Raw genomic sequence first — 17,080 nt, 5'->3', positions numbered from 1 at the left:
AATCACGTAGAGGCTGTTGTACACCACTGTCAGCTAGACTGTTCAGTTCCCTACTCACTTTTTTAAAACAAAGAATTGAAGGTTTAGATTTAAAACATTTCCTTAAATCATGCTAATGTTTGTTTCTTTCTTGTAGGAAAGTAAAGGTAAACTTATTTTACATTAATGGACCCGGAAGATGTAAAAGTTGAATATCAAACCTTGGCGCAGTTCTAATAACTCCAAGCATATTATTTTGTTTTAATGGTTCATTCTCAAAATTGTGGTTAAAAAGTGAAATAATAACTTATTGAATGTATGTAAATGTTCTTATACATGTTTATAATTAATGAAAAACAATTAACTTAAATTATGTATGAATTGTATTCTTTTATTTCAAATGTTTATTTTTATAATAAATACATAGAGCAGATTTGTATTTGTTTGTAATTTTTACGAATATTAAATCTTAAAATCTAAAAAAAAAACGTTTCCTTCTTTCATTTATAAGAAAATTTTAAATCGAAAACAAAAAACTAAAGCAATAATTATTCAGAATAACACAAAACATTAAACTAAACACAGTTTATTTTTAATAATTTCAATACTAGATTTAACACAAATAATTAATAATAAAACTAATTAAACATAATTTTGTTCGGGAATTTTTTAAATCAACTAATCAAAATTTAGATTTAGATATGAATATGAATATTTTGTTCATAACAAAAGTGCAATTAAAATGAGTAAATTTCTAGAAGAATTCTCTTTTTATCGTTTAAGTTAAACGATCTTAGAGATTGGTCACTATATCACTAGATTCGCCGCGAAAAACATGAGAACTGGAACCATGATTTTGGCTGTAGCTTTTCATATTGATTTCCATAGTGTTCAAAGCACTAGAAACATGATATAGATTTTCCGATAAAATGGCATAAACTTCAAATAATTCCGAGTCCGATTTGGATACAATAAATGCTTCTAAAATGAATACAAATAATTCAGTATAAAAAAGTTCATATGAATATTATTCCAATGCCAACTTACCTTGTCTATCTTTCATAATACTTTGTGCATATGCATTCAATATAATGGACATTTCATCATATTTCAAGCGATTATCCAAATTCGTATACGAGAATATGGTTAGATTTAAATTTGAACTGGTCATTTGTGTAATGCGTTTGTATTGACGCACATGCGTTATGGCCGTTGACCATTTTTGAGCATCAATTAGTTCTTGCAAAGTTGTCTCGAATTTTTCATTTGTCATGGGTATGCCGGGCGATGGAGTTGGTGTATGTTCGCCTTCTGTTGAGGTCGACGTGTCAAGTGTCTCCAATTCAGTTTCGCTTATGCTGCGCACTAGGGCATCTCTAACTAATGCATATAAATCAGATATGTCATGCATCTAAAAGAAGTAAAGTTAGAAGTTAAAAACTTTGTAAATTCTTTATGTCACTAGTTAACGTGACATATGAACTAACTGCCCATCATATCCTAACACTTTCGAGGATTAATATTTACTGATTCATATAGTGAAGAATGACATCAGCTTAACTTACATTTTCATTTTGTCTAAAATGATTAACAACATTCGAGCTTATTTTATGATTCGATTCAATGAGCAGCAAAAGTTGAAACATCAGTTTATATAAAGCTCTTCCCAAGTCCAATACAACTTCAGTGGAGGCCGGATCAAATGGCATATAGGGAATGGTAGAAGTAGAGGCTAAATCCATGCCAGAAGCTGCCACATCATTTTCATTAAACAAAGACAATTTACACGATGTTTTAACAGAGTCCAAGCACTGTAAATAAGTTAAAAAATATAAATTAATTTAAATCATTAATTGTTATAACTAAACTCACCTCCAATACTTGATCTTTACGATCGAAAAATGTTTCCAAATGTTCTTGTATTTCGAGTACATTAAAACGCAACGTCTCGAATAGTCTAGGCGTTGTTGTTTGATTTTCACTACACCAAACTCGTGGTGGATCAGCTCTTGAACTTAGCAAATCGGTAAATAAGGAAATTCTATTACCCAACTGTGAACCAATACCGGTAAAGAATTTCTTCGCTTCCTTTGAAATACTAATCGTTTTGAATGTCAACTCTTTGATAAGACGATACAGTTGCATCAATAATTCGGAAGTATGAGCCGAAGGTTGATTTATTAACATGGCCTGTAATTGTTTGCGCCAATTTTCTTCAGCTTCATCGCGTACGGCCGCACCAAAACGTATGATGCCCGGCAAATGAGGTGAAGCATTACAGGGAGTTATATCTCCTAAATCACCAGCACTAGAGCCACTAGTATCACTGCGCGAAACAGAATTTCGGCGACGTCTCTCCCTTAAACTCAAAGATGTAGGGGGCCCTACATTAAAAGTAGATTTGTAGGACTGACGATGATCCTCGTCTATGGGTGACTCAGATTCAGCTTCTTCATCGGAGGAGTCATCAGCTGTTTGTCTTCTACGTTTACTTAAAATTGGTGTTTTATCACTGAAACTATCCTCTAAGGCTGATGAATGGCCACCTTTAATGGATCCAGTGCCACCTCCACCACCCATGCCACTACCACAATTGAACATATCCTCCTCTCCCTCAAACAGCTGATGACGTCTAACACCCCAATTGAAATTGTCCGTCGATTCACCAGCTATACTGTCTTCATATTCCAAGAAATCGAAATCTTTGAAAACGGTAAAATCTGGTTGACCATCATCGCGGCGTGAACCACTGCTTAAATCACCCTGAGGTCCGGATGTCTCTTCGGTTGAGGAAGCAGCCGAAGACTGTCTTTCCATGAGATCCGAAGATTGACTGAATATAACCTAAAGTAAAAAGAGCATTAGTTTAAATTTTGCTAAAACACTCCTTTTTTTGGAACATAAAAAGCTTTAATAGACATTTAGTTTTTATTTTAGTTTATTTGTTAGAAAGAGTAATGAAAAGGCTTACGCTTTGTCTGGTGATTATTGATCCAGTTAGAAGCGTAGGGCTTAAAGACTGGAAATTTCAGCATGCAAAAAGTAAATTATAAATTTAAAAATAAATTTTACAACGATAGAAAGAGACTTTTGAAAAAGAGAGACAGACACATGCACAAGCTTATATGTTTAAATAAAGAAGCGGAGTAAAAATAAAACTACAAGTAGAAAAATTAAGCATTTTATGTGGGTGAATGAGTCTCTTTTTGTTATCTTTAGAAAATGTGTTCTAATTCCGGTTTTAGTTTTCAAAATTAATTTAGAATTAGAATTAATATTTATAGGGTTATGCACCATAAAATGTGCATATCTACTAGGAGACCATAAGGTCCATTCTAATTCCTTTCAAAGAGTGAAGATTCAAAGACATAGAAACAAAAATACTACAAGAAAACAAGAAAGAAAGAAGAATATAGGTAAAAAATAATATATGAATGGAAACAGGTCTATTCCCAAGGGATTACAACCCACAAGATTTACTAAGACAGTACCCTAAAGAAGAAAAAAATTAGAGAAAAAATCTATGTCCCCCTAAAAGCCCAGTCGAAAATGTGACTAATTCCCTTGACAAAACCTAGCGGACTGCGAGGGTTGAGTCCCGCAATTTCCCCCAGTTGATTTTGTATCCTAGCAGATAGGAAAGTGACAAATTATATGCTCGATTGATATAATTCCTCCTCATCCTCGCATAACCTGCAATTTTCCGGTATATTACTGTTCCACTTACTGACAAAAGCCTTAACTGTGCAATGCCCCATAAGCATCCCTTTCAGAATCCTTAGACGGCGCTTATTCAGTCCTATAAGTATTTTGGAAGCTCCCATATCAAGTGTTGGCCTTAGGGCCCTTGATATTATGCAATCCAATCTACTATTCCAGGACTGGTTTATGATGTCACGGATTCTTTCGTATATCAATCTATAACAGCGACAAATGGGTGGGTATCTAGGTTCGAACCTAATCTAAACAGTTCTCCCGCAACCTTATTACCATGCACATCACAGTGCCCCGGCACCCAACACAGTCTAATGACAAACAGTCTCATAATGTCCCTAAGGGCATTTCTACAATCAACCAGGCGCGAATGTACCGTGTGACAAGTCAATGCTTTGAGAATTATAGATATCGTAATCTATAATTTCGCGAAGGGAATTACCCTGATCAAGTAGACCTACTTCGTACAGAATTTTTGTATGATTGCTACCCGCTACAAAAATGTTCTATAGATGACCCCAAACCGCTTGTGGAGAGCTTCTAATGACACCAGTAATGCCAATAGAGGAACACCTTTGATCTTTGTTGATCATCTTTCTATAAATGTCCTTTCTCAAAACTTCACACCAGACAATGCAACCATAAGATAGATTAGGCCCAGACCATCACTAGAATTCACCTAGTGCAGTATAGTCAAAGATCTTCCTACCTTTACACTCATATTTATGTCCTTTAGATATTAACGATATCCTAAGGTTATATGAATCTCTAGTAGCCACAGAAGAGGATATAAAACATCCCCTGTGCTGTCCCCCTGGTAACCCTTCTCCTAATACAGTGATCCCCTAGGTTCGAGTTAATAATTTTTCTGCTAAGCATACAGAAGTCCTGAAATCCGAGCTCCATAAGCGAGTCCCTAATAACCCAAATCTTTACATTATTGAAGGTTCCCTCAATATCCAAAAACGCAGCAAGAGTATATGTTTTAATTAAAGGGAAAGAAGCTAATGTAAGAAGCAATAAGAGGGCAATGTTAAGTTCGAGTAAATAACTATTTATTAAATTTAAGATAAGGGAATAAAATCCATATTCACATTTCTAAAGACAACAAAATAATAGTTGATTTCTTCAGCAGAGAGTTTTCAAATTAAAAGCGTTGTGTACTAGTTTGTGTGTTTTACTAAATTTTGTTAGTTATACATACAAATAATGTTTATTACCTTGGAGCATATGGAGTTTATGAAATCATCCTAAATTACCATTAAATGTATGAACATAATAAGGAATAAGGGCAGAGGCAAAAAGGAGGAAAAATTATTTAAACAAATGAATTTATCAATTTATAAACGTAAGTTTTTAAAAAATTTACAACTAAAGTTAACCATGCAACTAAAAACGAGGGATTGGATAACAATTGTCTAAATGTTAAATATGTATAAGAGATTTATTAAGTTTACAATCTAAATTCAATTAGATTTCTATGTACAATTAACTGAAAACAAACAAAAAACTTACCGAAGGCGATTTGGGTAAACCAACACGTTGTCCGCAAGTGGTTAGTAAATTAACCAAACACTCTCGTACTCGACTTTGACACATCCAAGGACGTTTCCAGCCACTCAAAGGAGCCGTATCGGCTGGAGATAAACTAGCACTACGTCTGGGTGAATTGGGTGTACCAACATTGCTGCTGCTGTTGTTGTTGTTGTGACCAGCGGAAGGTTGTTGATGCAAATGTGAGCCATTGTTGTAGTTATTCGAACGCATTTGGTTTTGGGCTGTCTGATTTGCTGCATTGTTTGAGGCAGAATTTGAATTTGCATTAGAGCCAGCTGCATTATCTTCGGTTTTCAGTAAAATACGACGACCTATTAAAGGAGTTTGCGAGACATCGAAGGTAAATTCCATTGTGCGTCCGGCTAGTTCCTTTTTACAGAACATATCCGAATCCGGATATGTACCATAGAAAGAGAACGAAAACCCAACGCTACCGCCCTCACTGGGCGGCACCACTTGCAATGAAGAGCTGCGCGTGACAATAAGTTTTAATATTTTAAGGGAATCTTTCCAATTGGTGGTCTAAAGGAAGTGGAATTATTAAATATTAAAACAAAATATGTTTTGAAATAGTCTATTACCTCCAAATATTTTCCAATAGCTCTTAGTAAATCAGCATTTATAGTCTGAGCCTGAGGCGGTGTTAAATCGACATAGTGTAACATACAATGTATTACATTCAATACGGGCACTTGGATTTGTTGTGGTCCCTTCTCTAGAATTTCTATTAGAAATGCCAACATATGTAGACCCATATGGGCATAAGTGTCATGTAAATATTTCACCACACACTTCGTCCATTGGAAGGATTCTTTGCAGAAAGTTTTACGACTATACAAAGTCATAACTGTGCCTAGATTCTCCAACTTGGCTCCCAGTTCAGATGACACCTGAGCTATATTCTCAGCGCTACGTATACAAATTTCATTGGCATCTTCATAATGCAACAACATATAGGGCAGGAGGGCTATAACATTCATGGGAAAAGCACAACTCTGTGTGGGATCACAGACTGGCAAATTGAGCAATGGGGCAAATTGTGAAAGCAGTGTAATGGTAGGCTCATAGGTAGAGGTATGAGTACAACCCTGAAATAAAGAAGAACTTGAAGCATTAGTATACAGGAACTACTCCCTTGGAAACATACCTTTAACAATAAAGCATGAACTCCTGGATATGCAGTCCATTTCAGTTGTTGCTGTAACTTTTCTACTTTATCTCTAGCATCTGGTCGATCCAAAGGCAGACGATGCAAAACCCTAGTTAGCAGTCTTAAAGCCAATAGAAATTCGTGTTCATAATCACTTTCCAATAGGGAAACAGATAACCAAAACAATTGAGCCAATATAGTCATTTTATCATCTTGGGTAGCTGTATCACCCAACATCTTCAAACTCTGAGCACTACGAGAACGTGACAAGGCTGATCCGCTTACAATGCCGAATTTAGTCATATTACGTTCCATGTCTATGCCAGTGGCCCGATTACGTAGTTCCACCTGTTTATCACAAGGTGAATTTGTAGATTTTCGCGCACAATATGACACCGAATAACTTGTGCTGCGTGCATGACTTTGTACGGAAAAGTTAGGAGATTGAGGTGTCATGCCAGAGGGAGATTTCTTGCCACCCGATAAAATCGAATTTGGACCACCATCTTTATTGTTTAGATTAGGAGTGCTTTTGAATATATCCTTCATGACATCCAAGGGTCTAAAGTCTGAGTCTAAACTATCAACAGCTGCTTCTAATGTTAACAATAGTTCGGTAACATATCCCTGCATATCTTCACCCTGTTCTGCCACAGTTTCCACTAAACGTGATAGAATATCCGATAACATTCTGGAGTTGATGGGTACATTTAGAGCCCTGAATATTTGTAGGCAACGTCCGGCATAATGACGCGAGGAACATGAGAGTCCCAATTGTAAGGCAGTCTGGGCCCAACGTTCGGCAATGCGAGCTTGAGGATAACTATCGGCGAAAACCTTAACAATATGGCGTAGGAAACAGCTTAATTGTTCAGCAGATTTTATGGACCAAACTGAAAGGATGTTAAAAAGAAACATAAAGCGAAAATATGATTGAAAAAAAAACGTTAGCATTTGCTGTCATCCTAGCAAATATTTCCAAAAAAATATGTCATTACCTTTTGCTGTTATATCCTCATAATTCCATAGTGGTTGGCAGGAGTCTTGTGCCAAGAATTTCAACAGACTTTTGATAACATGCGCTATTGGCATTGTTGGCCCAGGTTGTGGTGGGGCATTTTCGTCAGCAATTATTAAAGGAACTTCAGAATTTTCGGTGGTATTTGGATTTATTTGTAAATTTCCTGTATTTACAATGTTTTGTGTTTGTTGTTGCTGCTGCACTTGTTGTTGTGTTAGAGCTGCTGATGATGAAGGTGACGATTGATTAATGGGCGGTGGTTGTTGTAGATTAGTATGTACTTCTTGTTGTGTTTGCTGTTGGCCATTTGACGTCGTAATCAATTGTTGTTGTTGCTGTTGTGGCAAATGTTGCTGTTGATTACTTAGAATCACGTGCTGATGATACAGAGGAATTTGATTATTTTGCATGGACATTCCTGGATATTGTGCATAAATAGCTGCTGATGCTGCAGCACCTGTTAGTTGAGATGTTGGTGCAGTGGCCGCAATAATGCAACAATTATTGTAAAGATAGCTATCAAATTCTTGATGAGATTCTGAAAGATACAAAGGCAGTTTTAATTAGCTTCTGATCAACTTTATTTAGTTAGAATTTTTGCAATTATTAATGTTGTTAAGGATTATTTGTACCCTACAGCATTTCTAGATAAACCTTGTCAATGACTAGGACAATAAATTGAACAACATGCAACAACATTAAACAATTCGACAATAAGTTTACGCTTATTAATGAAACCACGAACTGTACTCCGACCTCCAATGTCCTAACTGAATTGACAATATTCTGTACATACCTGTAAAATTATTATCAATTACTGGCAACGAGGGCACCGTTAAACCCAGATCAAGATCAGTAGTTTCACTATTCAACAAAATACGTGCTACCGTCAAATGGTCATTGTGTTCAGCTAATACAATCTATAACAAAATGGTCATTTGAATATTTATTAGTGATTTAAATTAAAACTATTTCTCAGCAACATACCAATAAATTCATACATAATTGTTTGCAATGTTCGCGTACGATGACTCGAGTATGATCCAGACCCAAAAATAATATGTGCAACATTAAAGGCAAATGTAAAGTCCAGTCAATTCCTGGAATTCCATCCACAACAATGTCGGTGAGTAACATGACGGCCACATTGCAACTAATTAAAGGGAACAAAAAGAAAACATACAAATTAAAAAATGCCAATACATTCCAGCAAAGGTATATTATTACAACTTAAAGAAAAGAAAAACAAGTAAGAAATTATAGTCGGGCGAGGCCGACCATATAATACCCTACACCTTTGACAAAAATATAATGTGATTTAGTTGCCATAATAAAGCATTTAAGTTGAATTGTACCTTGCCTTAGATATACATACTTAAGCCGTTTATTGTTGAATAAAATTGTGGACATTTAAGTGAAATTTTGATGGGGGCTTTTCATAGGGGCTAGGGTCATATGAGAACCTATTATTATGGAATTCGTGGGGGTCATCAAGTCTTTTATACAACTTGGTTATTGCAGCTTTTTGTCGAGATATGAGTATATTAAACATAATTATGAACTTAAAAGCCCCATTCGGCGGGTTCAGTTGTATGGGGGCTAGGTGAAATAATGGACCGATGTAAACCATTTTCAACAGGCTTCATCTACGGTACCATAAAAGATCATGTGCCAAATTTCATTGAATTATCTCCAAAATTGCGACCTGTAGTTTGATTACAAGTTTTAAAAGCCCTATTCGGGGGTTCAGTTGTATGGGGGCTAGGTGAAATAATGGACCGATATTAACCATTTTCAATAGGCTTCATCTACGGTACCATAAAAGATCATGTGCCAAATTTCATTGAATTATCTCCAAAATTGCGACCTGTAGTTTGATTACAAGTTTTAAAAGCCCTATTCGGGGGTTCAGTTGTATGGGGGCTAGGTGAAATAATTGACCGATATTAACCATTTTCAATAGGCTTCGTCCCTGGGACAATAGAAAATCATGTACCAAATTTCATTGAATTATCTTCAAAATTGCGACCTGTAGTTTGATTACAAGGATTACAAGCCCTATTGGGGGGTTCAGTAGTATGGGGGCTATGTGAAATAATGGACCGATCTTAACCATTTTCAATAGGCTTCGTCCCTGGGACCAAATTTCATTGAATTATCTTCAAAATTGCGACCTGTAGTTTGATTACAAGGTTTACATGGACGGACGGACGGACGGACGGACAGACGGACAGACGGACGGACATAGCTAAATCGACTCAGAAAATGATTCTGAGCCGATTGGTATAATTTAAGGTGGGTATAGGACCAATATTATTGTGCGTTACAAACATCAGCACAAACCCAATATACCCTCCCCACTAAAGTGGTGTAGGGTATAAATATAGATTATAAGAAATATGTATGTAAGTAGCTTTCATTGAAATACATACCGATGAAAACCGCTTATTGGCAAACTAACGTCTGGCAAGAATTCTGTAAGTGGAGCAAAATAACCACCATATTCAGGCATTGGCAATGGATGTGGCGCGGTAGATGCTGAAACTGTTTGTGCAGCATCTGATGAACGTAGTTCGACATTTTCCTCTTGACGCAACTAAAATGAGTAAGAAAAGTATTAATTAATAAATATTATACAATTTAATAATGTAACTATTTTTCAATATTGCTTCATTTTATGTATCATTTACCTCTGGATCATTGATTAAAATATCTTCTGGCCTTGGTAATATTGATGGTCCTGATGCTGCTCGTATTTTATCAGCACCACGAGGTGGCCGATTGTTAGTGGCTTGTGTAAATGCTCTTATGCCGCTGTCAGATTTACAAGTACTGGAATTAAAAATAAAATAATCATGTAATTAAGTATTAATTTTACTACATAAAATCTTGAAGTAGTATTTTACATTTTTTGCTTATTTGTGTATATTATTTTCTAATAATAAAAATACTATACTTATTTTCTGTTGAACAATATGTATTTGTATTAAAGAAGAATAAACTGATGATTTTAAGTTAATGAACATATTTTTCGCAGTACTTACCCAGTTTTAATAGGATCTTCGCCACTATGACGTTTAGTATGTATGGTGCCTTTTTCCACGGTGAGATCTTGTATGCGTGAATCATTAATACCACCAACAGGTTGACCTTAAATAAATTAAAATAAAATATTATTAAAATATTGCAATTTCTAATTAAAACAAGTAAGTCGGTTGTAGCCTATACCATAGTGTTTTTTAAAATTTTTAAATTTTAATTTAACTTTTTATACCCTACACCACTATAGTGGGGAGGGTATTATACGTTTGTGCTGATGTTTGTAACACACAAAAATATTGGTCCTACACCCACCTTTAAGTATACCGATCGACTCAGAATCACATTTTGAGTCGATTAAGACATACATGTCCGTCCGTCTGTCCGGCTGGCTGCGCAAGGTACAGGCCGCAATTTTCAAGATAATTTGATGAAATTTGGACCAAGCTTGTTTTTTGGCACAAGGACGAAGCCTATTGAAAATGGTTGAAATCGGTCCATTATTTCACCTAGCCTCCATACAACCGTACCTCCTATTTGGGCTTTTTATGCCATAACTACGTCAAATATGCTATTATCTTTCTAAAAATTTGCACAAATACGTTTTATATAAGTATAAATGACACTGCAGATTTTCGTAATGATCGGCCCTTATTGGACCCTAGCCCCCATACAAACCCCCCTTCAAAAAATGTCTTAAACGTCTAAAATTGACTTGTAACCATTTGTATCGCAATGAAACTCAATATAATTAACTATTATTTAAAAATATATCCTTTTCCCAAATTTAATGAGGATCGGCCCATGTTTGACCTATACTCCTATATAAAGCCTCATTTAGAAAATTTGTTTTTTTATCAATAAATCGCTTAAATACTTTGGAATTAAGGTAAAATTCAACATAAAATTTTCTTTGTGAAAAATAAAATTTTTTTAAATATACTCATGGTGTAGGGTATTATATGGTCGGCCATGCCCGACTATACTTTCCTACTTGTTAATTCCTAAAATTCTCCTGTCCCTTACTATAAAATAGAAATAAAACAATATACCTTTTTGTGTATAAAAACCTATGTAACCTACCAATTACGACTACCGGCTACGAGATGACTAGCCGGTAGTTCTAAGTTAAGCGTCTACTTTCTACAACAATTGAGAACTGTAAAGTGACAACACTAAAGTGATGACTGTCTTCACTCTCGATTACATAGAGTAGGTACATACATACATATGTACGTAACCAAGTTATAAGACGTTAGTGGAAATGACTCTATTTTTCCTATGCATTGACTTTTTGTCGAACGTTTTAAAACAATAATTAACCTTATTGGGGGGCTAATTCTATTGTGCCCTCATTTTTGCCAACGAGTGCAATTGCAATATTTTGAACAGATTTTATTTATACTTAACATGTCTTATCATTATAGTTCAAGTGTTTTTAGACCTGAGTCGATTAAGCTATGTCCGTCCGTCCGTCTGGCTGGCTGGCTATCCATGTAAACCTTGTGCGCAAGGTACAGGTCGCAATTTTCAAGACAATTGGATGAAATTTGGCACGCACGTTTTATTTGACTTAAGGACGAAGCCTATTGAAAATGGTTAAAATCAGTCCATTATTTCACCTAGCCCCCATACAACAGAACCCCCCGAAAAGGGCTTCTGAGCTCATAATTATATTAAATATACAAATATATCGATAAAATACGGCACAACTAAGTTTTATAGAAGTCTTGATGACCCTGCCAAATAAAGATCGGGCCACATTTGACCCTAGCTCCCATACAAAGTCCCCTTCAGAAAATTACTTGAATGTCCCAAATTAGCTTATAAACATAAATATCGCGATGAAATTCAGCACAATAAAATATTATGTCAATATAAATATATTCACAAAATTTTATCGGGCTTGGTCCATATTTGCCCCTAGCCCCCATATAAAGCCTCTTTCAGAAAATTAGTTTTTCATCCATAAATTGATTAAATATATCAAAACAAGGGAATATTGAAGATAAATGCTTTATTATGAAAAATAAATCACATTTAATATTCATAACTGATGTAGGGTATCATATGGTCGGCCACGCCCGACTATAATTTCTTACTTGTTTTTACAGATTAATTTTATGCATATGTAATAAGTACATATATGTCAGTTTTACTGGTTATTTTTCCATAACCGATAGGGCGGAAATGATCATATTTCAGTATGAACTTAAAGAAAATTCTTAACTTACCATCGGCCGAATGACTTGAAGCCTTTCGCATACTAGTTAAACGATAAAAAGGTGGTGTTTCAGTGCGTTCAATTAAACAATTAAGCGTTTCCACAGTTTGCAGTTCTGCCATTAACTCATCCAGCAAACGATCCGGGCAAGCTCGAGCCAGATACAAAGCAACACGCTTAGCCTGGTAAAATAAAGAATAACATTTTCTATTTTAAAAAGACATAGGGCCACAATTTCAATCTCCGGTTAATATGTTGTATGAAAACTTTCAATATATCGTTTAGATAAAAAATAACAAGACATTGAGAAAAAGTGGGATAGTATATTAAGCAACTTACGTAAGGCAATAGATCATTTGGTGACATTCCGCTCATAATAACCAAATAACGTAAAATCACTTTTAAATTGTTGGGCCAAAATTGACACAAAGTTCCCCATAATTCCTCTATATCACGTGGATGTGTATCCGAAAACTAAACAGAAACACAATTAATTATTAAAATTATAATGATTCCGACAAATAACTTACCTTAGCTGTTATATAGAACAAATTATTGAGAATCATTTCAGTTGCTTCCGTAGAACCAGTGCCCTCTCTGCGACCACGAGTACCAGAATCAGGGAAGTACTAAAAAATGTTAAACAAATTAAATAACGTCAAATAGCATATCGACATTTTCTATAATAATTGGCAAAGTAGAATTCAATGCTGAATACATACTTACCATAATATAAGATAGAGGAGTTGCTGGCGGCACAGTGGTTGCCACTAATTCCATATTGTGCAACCAAGGTTGCAAACACTGAAGTAACAGCGTGCGAACATCTTCACGTGCCGTTTGAAAACGATGAGTGATTTCTATGAAAAAAAAATGCAGATAAAATGTTAATAAATATTTACTTTTAAAATGTATAATGTCTATACACAAACAAAACAAATTATTAAGTAAAACTTGCATACCGGAAAACATAGACATGGTTAATTCAGGACGCAATTGAGCCAACTGTTTCGATAGAAATCTTTGAGAACGACAATATGCGCTGCTAAGCAACACATCCAAAGTGCCAACTTTGTCATCTTCTAAAAGAAAAGAGAAAAAGATAAATATAAAAGTTACAAAGTATACAAATATAAACAATAATATTTAAATAATAGTGAAATTAATACTAGACATGACGAAAATACGGAAAGCAAATCTTTATAAAAACTTCTTAACCGAAGCGTAGTTTTCTCGATAAAATGTTATTTAATACTAAACTTTACAAATAATATTTCACAATATAAAAACAACACCAAGTAACTGGAATATCTTTCCAATGGATCTCTTTATTTTGAACTACTCTTATTCTGAGTAATTCTCTTAATTATTGAATACTATTTGAATTAAATAAAGACATAGAAGGGGAATGTTTTGGTTTTTGTGATAAATGTATTTTATGTGATACAGTACGTATGAGAGATATTTAATCTTTTTAACACTTATACGACACAAGGTTTATGAAGGTAAATATTGAAATACATATGAATCGAAAACGAATATTTAATGAATATTTAACGAATATTTGAGAAACATAAATATAACTCACTCACTAACAACTAACTAACCAACTAACTAACTACTAACTAACTAACTAACTAACTAACTAACTACTAACTAACTAACTAACTAACTAACTAACTAACTAACTAACTAACTACTAACTAACTAACTAACTAACTAACTAACTAACTAACTAACTAACTAACTAACTAACTAACTAACTAACTAACTAACTAACTAACTAACTAACTAACTAACTAACTAACTAACTAACTAACTAACTAACTAACTAACTAACTAACTAACTAACTAACTAACTAACTAACTAACTAACTAACTAACTAACTAACTAACTACTAACTAACTAACTAACTAACTAACTACTAACTAACTAACTAACTAACTAACTAACTAACTAACTAACTAACTAACTAACTAACTAACTAACTAACTAACTAACTAACTAACTAACTAACTAACTAACTAACTAACTAACTAACTAACTAACTAACTAACTAACTAACTAACTAACTAACTAACTAACTAACTAACTAACTAACTAACTAACTAACTAACTAACTAACTACTAACTAACTACTAACTAACTAACTAACTAACTAACTAACTAACTAACTACTAACTAACTAACTAACTAACTAACTAACTAACTAACTAACTAACTAACTAACTAACTAACTAACTAACTAACTAACTAACTAACTAACTAACTAACTAACTAACTAACTAACTAACTAACTAACTAACTAACTAACTAACTAACTAACTAACTAACTAACTAACTAACTAACTAACTAACTAACTAACTAACTAACTAACTAACTAACTAACTAACTAACTAACTAACTAACTAACTACTAACTAACTAACTAACTAACTAACTAACTACTAACTAACTAACTAACTAACTAACTAACTAACTAACTAACTAACTAACTAACTAACTAACTAACTAACTAACTAACTAACTAACTAACTAACTAACTAACTAACTAACTAACTAACTAACTAACTAACTAACTAACTAACTAACTACTAACTAACTAACTAACTAACTAACTACTAACTAACTAACTAACTAACTAACTAACTAACTAACTAACTAACTAACTAACTAACTAACTACTAACTAACTAACTAACTAACTAACTAACTAACTACTAACTACTAACTAACTAACTAACTAACTAACTAACTACTAACTAACTAAGTAACTAATAACTAAGTAACTAAGTAACTAAGTAACTAAGTAACTAAGTAACTAAGTAACTAAGTAACTAAGTAACTAAGTAACTAAGTAACTAACTACTACTAACTAACACTACTAACTAACTAACTAAGTAACTAACTACTAACTAACTAACTAACTAACTACTAAACTAACTAACTACTAACTAACTAACTAACTAACTAACTAACTAACTAACTAACTAACTACTACTAACTAACTAACTAACTAACTAACTAACTAACTAACTAACTAACTAACTAACTACTAACTAACTAACTAACTAACTAACTAACTACTACTAACTAACTAACTACTACTACTAACTAACTAACTACTAACTAACTACTACTAACTAACTAACTACTAACTAACTAACTAACTAACTAACTAACTAACTAACTAACTAACTAACTAACTAACTAACTAACTAACTAACTAACTAACTAACTAACTAACTAACTAACTAACTAACTAACTAACTAACTAACTAACTAACTAACTAACTACTAACTAACTAACTAACTAACTAACTAACTAACTAACTAACTAACTAACTAACTAACTAACTACTAACTAACTAACTACTAACTAACTAACTAACTACTAACTAACTAACTAACTAACTAACTAACTAACTAACTAACTAACTAACTAACTTACTAACTAACTAACTAATTAACTACTAACTAACTTACTAACTAACTAACTAACAAACTAACTAACAAACTAACTAACTAACTACTAACTAACTAACTAACTAACTAACTAACTAACTAACTAACTAACTAACTAACTAACTAACTAACTAACTAACTAACTAACTAACTAACTAACTAACTAACTAACTAACAACTAACTAACTAACTAACTAACAAACTAACTAACTAACTAACTAACTAACTAACTAACTAACTAACTAACTAACTAACTAACTAACTAACAAACTAACTAACTAACTAACTAACTAACTAACTAAAGTAGAGTGGAATAATGTGGAATATTTTTAGTTAAATTCATTTAATTAAAAATAATATAGATATTTTTCAACAATTAAATTTGCAAATGTTATATCCACTTAAAATGTTAAAAGGTCATGGACTTTTAAAAATATATTTTAATACTAATTGAAAGTGCTGAAATGTTAAGAAATAATTTACTAAAATTTCAATTTGTGCAAAAAAATAATATAATTTTAAATTTGTAAATTGTATTATAGCAAAATATTATTTACTTCAATCATTCGAATTCAAACATCAATACATTTAAATATCTATATGTATGAATGTAAGTGCAAGAGGTTTACAAGAAAACTACTAGTAGTAATACTACACCTCTTATGATAGGACTAAGAAATGTGTAAATGTAAACAAATTTTCACTGTTTTCCTGTGTTTAATACGATATTTTTGTGCATCCGCAAAATGCCGGCATTTACAAATAATACTACTAAAACTACTTAGACCATGAATCGACACGTTTTCCATGTTTATCAATGAAATCCCAACAACTACAAAAAAAGAGTTAACAACAATGTCTCTATTTCCTTATTTTCCCAAGCAAGCGCAAAAGTAAAGTTTTAAGAGTGTTTTCAGTATTCTCTTAAATG

At 33.3% G+C, this 17,080-nt stretch overlaps 1 protein-coding gene across 6 annotated transcripts in view; it reads right to left on the bottom strand.

Annotated features, from left to right (window-relative positions):
• Positions 1 to 347: 347 nt before the first annotated feature.
• The window catches only part of LOC119608033 (protein furry), a 132,552-nt gene continuing 115,819 nt past the window's right edge, over positions 348 to 17,080 (bottom strand). For 4 of the 6 annotated variants that reach the window (XM_037962259.1, XM_037962263.1, XM_037962260.1 and 1 more), the window contains 19 exons: positions 13,647 to 13,766; positions 13,411 to 13,544; positions 13,215 to 13,313; positions 13,024 to 13,158; positions 12,695 to 12,866; positions 10,466 to 10,571; positions 10,112 to 10,253; positions 9,854 to 10,017; positions 8,409 to 8,574; positions 8,218 to 8,341; positions 7,399 to 7,959; positions 6,398 to 7,293; positions 5,832 to 6,338; positions 5,209 to 5,772; positions 2,951 to 2,998; positions 1,852 to 2,823; positions 1,545 to 1,790; positions 1,027 to 1,390; positions 354 to 960 (listed from right to left, as the gene is read on the bottom strand). In XM_037962259.1, the coding sequence (XP_037818187.1) occupies positions 773 to 960; positions 1,027 to 1,390; positions 1,545 to 1,790; positions 1,852 to 2,823; positions 2,951 to 2,998; positions 5,209 to 5,772; positions 5,832 to 6,338; positions 6,398 to 7,293; positions 7,399 to 7,959; positions 8,218 to 8,341; positions 8,409 to 8,574; positions 9,854 to 10,017; positions 10,112 to 10,253; positions 10,466 to 10,571; positions 12,695 to 12,866; positions 13,024 to 13,158; positions 13,215 to 13,313; positions 13,411 to 13,544; positions 13,647 to 13,766 (5,708 nt within the window). In that variant the 3' untranslated portion in view covers positions 354 to 772. Of the gene's footprint in view, positions 961 to 1,026; positions 1,391 to 1,544; positions 1,791 to 1,851; positions 2,824 to 2,950; positions 2,999 to 5,208; positions 5,773 to 5,831; positions 6,339 to 6,397; positions 7,294 to 7,398; positions 7,960 to 8,217; positions 8,342 to 8,408; positions 8,575 to 9,853; positions 10,018 to 10,111; positions 10,254 to 10,465; positions 10,572 to 12,694; positions 12,867 to 13,023; positions 13,159 to 13,214; positions 13,314 to 13,410; positions 13,545 to 13,646; positions 13,767 to 17,080 lie in introns of all 6 variants that reach the window. The other 2 variants (XM_037962262.1, XM_037962264.1) reach the window with 2 other exon arrangements.

Source organism: Lucilia sericata, unplaced genomic scaffold, assembly GCF_015586225.1.
Source record: "Lucilia sericata isolate MDLA Ls3-8-SP2 unplaced genomic scaffold, ASM1558622v1 Contig000777F_arrow, whole genome shotgun sequence".
In the NCBI taxonomy this organism is placed as follows: Eukaryota; Metazoa; Arthropoda; class Insecta; order Diptera; family Calliphoridae; genus Lucilia; species Lucilia sericata.
This window is presented reverse-complemented; position numbering and strand designations above follow the sequence as displayed.